The 11,140-nt window shown below is 37.2% G+C and overlaps 1 protein-coding gene across 3 annotated transcripts in view; it reads right to left on the minus strand.

Moving 5' to 3' along the window:
* The window catches only part of LOC108690419 (transcription factor Sox-2-like), a 110,447-nt gene extending 104,759 nt beyond the window's left edge, over positions 1-5,688 (minus strand). For 2 of the 3 annotated variants that reach the window (XM_018197706.1, XM_018197705.1), the window contains exon 1: positions 3,431-5,688. In XM_018197706.1, coding sequence (XP_018053195.1) covers positions 3,431-4,854 — 1,424 coding nt within the window. In that variant the 5' untranslated portion in view covers positions 4,855-5,688. Of the gene's footprint in view, positions 1-256; positions 364-3,430 lie in introns of those variants that run through there. The other variant, XM_018197707.1, reaches the window with a different exon arrangement.
* Between the last annotated feature and the right edge of the window lie 5,452 nt (positions 5,689-11,140).

Raw genomic sequence — 11,140 nt, forward strand, 5'->3', positions numbered from 1 at the left:
ATAATCTTATTCTGATAAGATTTTCTATATTGATCAAGTTATATTGCGAAATATGGTTATGTATGCTCGTAGACTGTATTCGTCTTTTCCGTAAAAATTGTTTTAAAATATTATATTTTGTCATTTTTTTCTTCCTGCATCCATTTTCTCTTTCTTTCTCCCTCCTCCCCTCTTCCCACCCTCCCACCCTCTCTCTTTCTCTCGCGCTATAAGTTATGCGTTTCTCTTTACTTCGCATTCCATCTTTCGCGCGCTTTTTCTTTTTTTTTCGATTTTCTTTTTTTCTCCCGTCGTTATTTTCTACGAGGCTCCCATTTGCACAGCCGTCCATCCATGTTTGCTTCTCTTTAAGCTACGAGATTCCTACGAATCATGCATGTATGCTGTTAGGTTGGGTCATAGGATGTTAAATCGGTGAATTGTTAAATTTCTAGTTTTAACAATTCACCATGTTCATCAATAGAGAGATAGGATGAGTCAGACGAAACTTTCGTGATTATTCTATCGTGACAGAGTGAAATGGTATCTAAGTGTGAGTTGGTGTGAAATTGTCATGATCATTATTTAAAAAACGTAAAAATTAACTTAAAAAAGTCGTATAAGCCAAAATAAAACTTCAGAAAAAACTATTTTGCTAAATATTGGATTGAGTAAAAAAATAACTTTATACTTTTACATTACATTACATGTGCCCGCAAAATACTTCGAAATTACTTCGTAGTTTTTTACTTTTTAGTTTTACTTAATCCAATATTACATTATAATAATTCTTCTAAATAATAATTTTTTCCAAACAATTTCGTTTTTTGACTCAACCTATATCATACTTCAATGAAATTACTTCTCTCTCCAATTAATTAAGTCCTCTCCAATTAATTGAACGCAAAATTTCTACTTTTACAAATTAAAGTTTTGAGTATTCATTATAATCATCTAATAATAGTGTCAATAAACTTGATCTGAAAAGAAATAAAAAAAAAAAAATAATTTATAAAAGTAACTAAATTTATAAGTTTCAAATTAAACATACGGTATCGTGAACTCTGCTTCTGGACCCTACGTCAAAAATAATTCAATATCTAGGCTTTAAAATTTTTATTATGTATCTACATAATAACGTAATAAAGAATAGACATACAAAAAATAGCATAAATAATAATAAGCATAATTAACATTGAAAATCAATGGAAAGAAATAAAATAATGTAATAGTTACAAAACTATGATTTATATATATATATATATATATATACGCATATTTAAAATAATTAAAAAATTTTTGCGAAAAATCACATTTGAGTATAAGCTATATTTTATATTTAATAAATAGGATTAAAATTTAATCAAATGATAATTTATGTCTAAAAAAGAGAGTTGGAAAAATATAATTGAATTGATTTCGATGTATATGATGAGTATGTGATGTGTAAATAAACGAAGCAAACGAAGAATGTTGGATCTATTAATGATTTCTACCAATTTCTACTACCATTTCTACTAATTAGATTAACAGTATTAGGTTGCTTCTTGCCTTGAAGTAACTGCAATTTTCACGAGACATTAGCATTTTTAATTTATCAAGACATAGAAATAACAATACATAGAAATAACTCTTAAACTGTAAAAATTCGATGTAGATTAATTTTAATCTCGATTTAATTTATTCTTTTTCTAATTCTAAAAACAGAATTAATGTTAATCTACGTTGATGAAAACAGATATTAAGTCTTAAAGTTCCGATTAAATGCAAACATAGAATTGTTTAAATCCACTATAAACTTCTTATAAACTCTTATAAATTTTAAATATATGATTCTATTTATTAATAGACAAAAGATTTTTTTTTAATTGTACGAGCAAGTCCTACATAAGAGGTGTTCAAAGGATAACAATTAAAACTCATTTATTTAAACGTTTGCATAAAGAATACAAATAAATAAATATGAATCACATTTCGATAAATATTCCAGCTAAGAAAGATTAGATGTATAAGATTTTACATGCATACTTAAATACAGATAAATTTTATTTTATTCGCCTTAGCGAGTTATTCAAATGTTTACTTATTCTAGTAAAATTCGTATTGATAATATTTTATCAAATGTGTAAGATTTTTGCACCTTGGTACGAGATAAATCGACGATGTTTATTCTTTCTTTCCTGCCGACTCGACACGCCGGTCTATAATTTTCTAGAGTAATGATATCTTGCGAGTTCCACCTTGCTAACTCTTGAAATAGTAATAATCGTGCGCGAATAAGCAACTGGTCGCAAATTTCAGATGTAAGAAGCGAATCGTAGATCACTGTTTTAGTAGTTAATTGGTGTGTGATGATAGAAGGTCCAGAAGCATCGTCACGATAGCATATGCAATATTACCATTTGCTTTAGCAATAGAAAAACGTGAGTATCGCGTCATGAAATACGTATAAGTATAAGAAAAAACGAGATATTAGAAAAAAGAGATGGATAATATTTATATAGGTATTATATAGATAATATTTATATTGCACGCTCGTTTGACGAAGGAAATAATTCATAAATAGAGCATTCATAACGCGACACTCATGAATTATTATATATGGAGTACAGGGGATTCTTGTTATAAAAATTCTATTTAAAGAAATATATAATAAAAAAATTTATATTAGAGAAATAATTTTTATAAAATTTATAGCAACAATAAAATAACAGGTGCAAAAAATTTTAATGTGGAATCGAAGATTTCTATTTGAATGAGAAATTAAATTGAAAAAATGCATTAAATGGAAAAATTTTATATATATATAAAACGATTTATAATGCGAACCTCCTGTGGACTCCAATAATGTTTAAGTTGCAAAAATTCACGATCGATGATCTTCAAAAACTTTCGAAGATCAATGATTTTTGTTAATTATAACTCAAGTGAATCAAGAATAGTGCATCATCGTCAAACTGGGATAAACAGCGTTACGTTCGTCATACTTGACATCGATTAGATTGAGACATATATACTAACTCAAATTATCTGTCGGGAACACTACAACTCGCCGTTCACAATGACCCAAAACATTTCTTTCCCTTTGAATGTAAATATTATGCTTAGTTTATAGTAATAATATTGCGGTAGTCCATTCGTACTTAATAATATTATAATAGAGACATTTGATATTCCATGTAATTTTGATTGAGAAAAGTGTAGATAATAGCAAAAAATGCAGTCTAATTTCTGAAAGAAATACTGTATATGTCTAAAAAAAAAAATACAGTTTCATCTTTATTGCATATTTTAAAGGACTATAAGATGTCGAGATATAATTATATCGAGCGTCACGGTTTATCCCATTTTCGCGACTCTAAAAAGCTACTCGCAAGCAAACATAAGCAAGAGAGAGTATTATGTGTGAAAAAGAAGCTTCTGTTTCTCTACTTCTTTTGTAATAACTTACATGTGTGAAATCGGCTGCATGGTATGGTGCTGCGTCAAAGAATCAGGTGATGGACCCGGCGGATAGACGCTTCCACCGTGTTGCGCGACTCCCTGCTCGATGCCTTGTGGCAGATACATTGAGATCATCTGTCGGAGATCGCCTTGCGATGCCTGTTGGCTCGCTTGCTGTTGCCCCATGTATTCTCTCTTGACCTGGCCGGCAGGACCAGCCGCGCCCGTCGTCGTTGGGCCGCCCGTCGGCGTCGGCGTGTGTATGCCACCACTCGCCGGGCTCGTCGGCTCGGACTTTATGCTGCTGCCACTAGGACTATGACTACTGGATATCTGAGAACCCGTTTGAGCCTGATGGTAAGGTGATGGTGATCCGCCAGGTACAGTAGCACCGTATCCGCCGTATCCGCCATAACCGTTCATGTTGATAGGGCTGGGACTGCTCCCACCGATGTGATGTCCCATGGAATCGTACCTGGGGTAGGCCACAGTCGAGGCAGCGGTTGCGGCGCCACTCATGTGACTGCTATATGCGACGTGTTGTTGATACGTTGTCGGATCAGGCATCATGTAACCGTTGGGCATGTATCCATTGGGCATCTGATATACATCACGCGGCAATTGCGGTTGCTGTGGTCCTCCGCTGGTGCCTACTTGTCGTTGATCCACTCCGAGCATTCCGCCGACTCCAGCAACTGCTCCGCCGAGCTGGAACTTGTCTTTCTTTATGAGCGTCTTTGTCTTGCGGCGCGGCCGATACTTGTAATCAGGATGCTCCTTCATATGAACAGCGCGCAGCCGTTTCGCCTCATCGATAAACGGACGCTTTTCTCCTTCACTGAGAAGTTTCCATTCAGCACCAAGACGTTTCGATATTTCAGAATTGTGCATTTTAGGATTTTCTTGAGCCATCTTGCGTCGTTGCCCACGCGACCATACCATGAAGGCATTCATCGGCCTCTTTACACGATCCATGTTATTATTCTTAGCGTTAGAAGAATTGTTGGGGTTGTTCGGATTATTCGGATTGCTATGATTATTAGCCTGATGATGCTGCTGTGATTGCGATTGTTGCTGTTGCGATTGCTGATGAGCATGATGTTGCTGTTGCTGAGCGCTCTGCTGGACCGCCATTGCGTGCATGCTCTGTTGCTGCTGTTGTTGTTGCTGTTGTACGGCCGCGGCGGCAACGGCGGCAGCTGACATTGCGTAATGATGTTGAGAAGTTTGGTGATGATGTTGAAGACCAAGACCCAAGCCACCCGCGCTGGGTGGACTTCCCGACAGTGCAGAGCTATGAACTATCGAGCCTAAAGATCCATAAGGAGACATCCCTGTATGATGACCCATCGGCGATACACCTTGGTGTGGATGCGGTGGCATCTGAGCATGCAGACTGCCGCCCTTCATGTCCGTCTCCATCGTGTGCATCTCTTCTTGCCTGTGCCCGTACAGTTTGCTGCCCTTTTCTGATACCGTTCGACGTCAAGAAAATCAACGGGGCACGCCGAAAATGTCAATCTATCACACTGGTGGATAAACCCGTCCAAATCACCACCGGTCTTTTCTTTAAGTTCACCTCCGTCCGCGAAGCGATGACATGAAAGTCAATTGCAAATTCTCTAAGTCACTGATAATAATCACTATTAAGACACTCCGTAAGAATGAATCGCCAAGCGTTCGCGCACGTTTCCAGCGTCACCAGCGTGTGATCAATCGATCGCACAATCGCGTGAGCGTATCGGTCGAATGATGTGGCAGTCTCGAACGACCATTCCGTGCTACGATGATCTTCGTATCACCAACTACGAACCAAATCTTCGTTTTGCGCAGTGTTCGAATTTAATTACGAGTATCGTTCACGAGATAAACTCCATGCGGACACGGTAAGAAGCATCACTAGCTATCGACATATTATCGATATAGTTCTCCGTACATTGTTTCGCAATGCGTACGTTAATTCGTTTTTTTTCTCTTCTTATGCTCTTCGAAAATCCAGAGGAACACTTAAAGCGATCCGCTGTTCAGAATGTCTGTACGAGAACTGACTACACTCACTTTCTTCCCCTCACTGCTAGTCTCTCACCACTCCGTGCCATTCGCCAGCTATTCTGACTGGCTGCGAGCCACAGTACGCTCGACGAATCGCGTCACGACAATGCGGCAACGACGCGCCAACTAAACGCGAATGCTCTGAAGCGGCGGTCTCCTTTGAAACGGGACGATGGCACCTCCTAATCGGCGCGTATGACACAAGAAATGCGAGAAGACAAATCATCAACGCGAAAACCAGTAATTCATTAAGTTCACGGACACTGTCTTTTGTCTTCAAGACTTCTTCAAGAATTCTTCAAGAATTCTTTGGTTTTCACCCGCGTATGCACTTCTGTCGGTAATCCGAAGCGACGGGTTTATAACTATAACACGCACGACTAAAAGCGATGACAAGCTTTTATTTCCTATTGCTCCTTTCTCTGCTTCCACTATGCTGGACAATTACAACGAACGATCCGATGCAGAAATGAAAGAACCTCCACTCTCTACGAGAGCACGAAACTATCTGAACTCTGAAGCATACCACACACCTTGGGATAGGAGCTCACTTCCTGCCGAGAAGGCGGCCGTCTCCCTTCTTCCAGCATTGAGCGCCCCTCTTCTCATGTTCCACCTTGCAGTAGTGGGGACCATATCCGACCGATGTGCTGCGCTCCGTACTACGCACCGTAGGCAATCGATTGGCAAGCGCGCCTGCCATCATTTCTCTCAACCAATCGGCCGGCTCGCTGGCCTCGGAGGCGGCGCCACAGCTTCGTGACGTCACTTAGTGAACATGACCGACCTCTCGCGGCGATGCTTCGGTCCGACATCTCGTTCCCTCCCTTCGTTTCTCGTTCCTACCCAACGCTATCGTCATCCTTTCCTCTCGTCCGTCCCTCTCGCTCTCCACCGCTGTGTGCACATTTCTACTTGCTTTTTCGCGCCGCGAAATCGGCTATCCGTCGGTCGCATGTACCGCTACGCGGCCGCCGTTCACAGCGTTGAGCAGCGCTGGTGCATACGTGTGTCCACGAGTCTTAATATGTTCCTTTGCACACGACCTGAAGCTGCGTGATGTATTACATATCCATCAACGTTAATGCACGAATAAGTCAAATACACATTTAAGAATCTCATAGAGAGATAATATATAATGGATATATATATGTAGAAATAGAAGATGCAACGTGAAATTTTATAGCATTGTTTTTAATAGCGCGGGAAGTGCGATACTTGTATGAGGAATAAGATTAGGGATGACTTATTTTTTTGTCTTATCCTATGAAAGATGTTCTCACGGTCTTCCTCAGAAGTTGGCGGATAAACTGAGCAAGTGATGATTGAGACATATTTCTCGTAATTCACATCATGTGCACCGCGTCATTTATCGTATCTTATCAAAGTTTTCTTTTATCTTACTGAAAGTTAAGTATTCGCCTTTCCTCTTAACTTTCTTTACTCTCGTAATATAATAATTTCTCTTTCGAATTGAACGATCAATGCCGAATTTTATTTCATTGTTCCTTGTTACTGCTCGATATATTCAAGAAGATTTGAGCTCCTAATAAGGATCTCGCTCCTTCCTCCTTCCTATCCTTTTCCGTCGGGCGCGGCGGTAGAATCTACCAAGAAGCTCACTAAAATTGTTATCGTAGAGCTTTCATTGGAAGTCGTGTCTTCGTTTCAGCATGCTGTATGTTGTGGAACCTGTTGCCGCGAGACGCGAAGAAAAGGAGAAGAGATGCGAAACGGTTTGTAGCGGAAGTATACATGATAAATAAACGCATAAAACTGTATTTTGTGCTTCATCGGCGATATCAGTAAAAGATATCGCGATAACTCCAAAATCGATGCGCCACGTATAACGTGCTCAAAAACTGTTAGTATTAATATCCTCTTTTAAGTGTAGCACACATTTTTTCCTCATTTTAAAAGATGATTATCGCAATTGTATTCTCATCGAATGATTGTTTATCTACATTTTGATTACTGCAATTACATCAATTTTGCAAAGTAATCTAGAGTGATCTCGATCCTGATGCACGATCATCGTGATTGCGATGACATTATTATTTCGCAATTCGTCCTTGAGAACGTCAATCTTTAGTGCAATTACAGCTTGCATCGATCGCGATTATAGTTTATCCGATATCTCGATAATCTTTTATCGCAGCGATATCAGATTAGAATAATAACAAAAATAAAAATATTTTATGAATATAAAATGTAGATTTAATTATCGGGTTGTCCGGAAAATTCATGCCGACTAACGTATATAATTTAATTAAATGTATACTAAAATTTAAATTTTCTGCATTTCAATTTTCCTTTAACATTGGCACGAACTTTCCGGACAACCCAATATAATGTAACATCTCTGAAAAATTTGATTATACTAGTACAAATTGGATTTATATCTTATATTATATCTATCATATAACAATGAATTTATATATAAACGATATTAATTATAAGTAAATTATCATCGCCGTAAATATTTGGTAGAAATTTGATAATTTTAATTTCTAATACAACAAAAATAATAATTTAATTAAAATAAGCATTTTGCTGCATTTGCACTGTATTTATAGATTTGTGCATTTATTGAAAGTCAAGTATAAGATCTATAATTGTTAAAAATTTTTCGAAAACAATTTTTTTAGAACATAAAATAACTTTCATAATTTATGGATCGCCTGACATTCTTAGATAGCAGGTAGAAAGCAGAGACATAGGTAAGCCAATAAACAAATGGCATGTGTAGAGTCATAAAAAAGTCAAACATACATGATTTTTTGGTGCTTAATTTTTCACTTTACGACTTTATTTTCTTTCCTTTATTTTTTATTTTTATTATATTATCTCTGCATTTTGGAAATGAATAAAGTCATAGTCCTCGCTTCACGTCCTCGGAATTTTCAGAGATTTTAATTTTTAGTGAATGCTAGATTTTACTGCCTGGCAATTCAAGATAAAATGAAATTGGCTTACTATTATAAGGAACTTATGCAATCATTGTAAAAACTCCATCACATATTTTAATGTAATAAATTACATTATTATTTTAATGTAATAAATTACAAATTAAAAGGATATCTGATCACAAGTATATATACATACATACACGAATATTAACGAATATTACGTCTTTCGCGTGTATGATTTGCTCGCGCAACAGCGGCATTAGGCCGAAATGCCACAAGTGGCACATAAACCGTGCGGAATAAGTGGATTGATAGGTCGTTACTGTTGAAAGAAGATAGAGCGGATCGGGCGATACACATAGAAAGCTGAAGGTAAAGGAGAAATAGAGAAAGAGAGAGAAAGAGACAGAGAGAACATACAATAAGTCGGAGTCCGACAATAGGATACCGCGGGCGGTCTTTGTGATTCAAATCAATGTTTGCGATACTCGATGGCGCACTGCCTTTGTAGCACCGAGCTTTCCTAGGCTTCTCGCATATATGTATACGGTTGCAATAGCGCACGCCGCACGCATACATACACAAGAGAGCTATCTGTCCCTATCAAGTGCACGTGTATATCGAGGTCGCGTATATACTTGCACGAGTGTGTGCATCGGCGATGTGGCGCATCTATCGTGCGACATGAGAAAGCTCATTGTATGTTCCGGCATAGACGCACTCGAAAACCAGAATCCTGAACGGCCCCCCCCGATCGATCTCCTTCTACCCGCACGAATGAGCCGGCCGTCTCGTGCCACGCTCGCATTCATTCATATCCGACCGACGTTCGGGAACCGAGACCTTTGGTTTCGCGATTACGTTCCGCACATCGATTTTCGCGACGCGCGAAGCGCACGTCTCTTCGCAGCGCGAAAGCGAAATCCTTTCTCGTTACTATTCATTGTGCGAGGCGACGGGCTCTCTTAAACGTGGTGCACGTGCGGTAAATTACTTCTACACAATTTCGCTGGCAATATTTCCTTAGTTGAATGTTTTCACGTAATTTTCGTCAAAATCGCTCCGCTGGCATTAATTTATTTCATATCGGTAATAATCTCCCATATTTACATAATGTGATGATAAATGGCAAGCGAGAGTGCTGGTGGATAAATTTCTTTATTACAAATCAGTTTTTCGTTGTTCAAAAAGAACTCGTTCGTTTTGATAATAATTAATATCAAACTAATGACAAATATAATAATCGTAAAATAGATTGAGAGATATAGATATAGTATATAGTAGAAAATGTCTAAAATATTAAAATTGATCCTTGTTTTTGTGTTTTTTGAGTTTTTAATATATTCATATATTAATTTAACATACGAATTTTGTGTTAAACTAATATTTTTTAGTGTTAAAATAATAATTTATGAATAAATGAATAAATAACGTACAAATATATATATTAAAATATAAATTCTAAAATGAACGATTAAAATATATGTTAATATGTTACAAATGTTAATTTTATTAAAAAAATATTCTACAATTTGTTCACACTTGTGTCCAACACATTCCATTGTATTTGTACATAAAATGGATTAAAACAAATTTTCCAATCTGTCCAACACATGTGAAAAATGAAATGTGCAGATGATCATCATAAATTCGCAAGTTATTACTTTCTTTCAATGATAAGAAAATTTTTATAGTTTAGGTATTTTACCTTCGTCAAAGACATTTTAATTTATGAGCCCTTTATTCTTTAAATCGTAAAAATGCGGAAGTGGACAGCATTCCAAGTAATCCATTACAGAAAATGTAATGGATGTATCACAACAATTTATATAAATTCTGAAAAAAGAAACTATTGCTTATTAAATATTGTTCATTTCAACATCTCACTGACCGCTCTTGCATTAAAATAAACTTCTCTCCGATTCATCGAACTTGGAACGCCGTCAAACTCAGTGTCAAAGTGAAGAAAGAAGAGAATACTGAGAAGGGAGAGGGGAGAGGGGGGGGAACACGATCGCGCGATACGCAGGCGAATTCGTAGGCGTCCGATTGTCAACAGGTGATAGCATTGGGCCAGCTCTTAGAACTCGAGTAACGAAAGGGAGATTGTGTGTGTATGTGTATGCGACGAAGAGAAAGGAGGAAGGAGAGAAGGTGGAGGGGTGAGATCGAGCGAAAATCAGGGGGTGGTTGTGATGGGGAGAGAACGGTGCCGCGTCGGAAGGGTAGCCAACAAAGTCTTTATCGTTTCGAGGACCGATTACAAAGCTCGATTGTTGCCATTCTTCGGAATCCAAATAATCTCTCGTTCGTCCGAACCACAGCACGAGCAACCTACCATTGGAATAGAAATTTACAGCCGTTGGTTTTACCAAGTGGCCAATACAATCTTTTTTCTGTCACAAGAAGGAGAACAAAAAACCTATTAACGAATTTTTCTCTTTATCAACACAGAGCATAATAAAGTTTAAGTTCATATTAAGTTTGGCACTTTCGTTTATTATCATAATTTATTATCATAATTGTGGAATGATGTGTGATAAAAAAAGATCGACATCATTATCATTGATAAAATCAATTTCATATGAGTAAAGCGAGTTTAACAAAAATTATGTAAACACAATTGACTGTTTCCATTAAGATTGCGTATAATTATTTTATAAGTAAATTCAGTAAATCGATATTTTGAAGACTGTAGGATATCGAACGATATAATGTATGATATAATAAACGACTAAATTATCTGAACTCAACCA

This window comes from Atta colombica, unplaced genomic scaffold (assembly GCF_001594045.1).
Source record: "Atta colombica isolate Treedump-2 unplaced genomic scaffold, Acol1.0 scaffold32, whole genome shotgun sequence".
Classification (NCBI taxonomy): domain Eukaryota; kingdom Metazoa; phylum Arthropoda; class Insecta; order Hymenoptera; family Formicidae; genus Atta; species Atta colombica.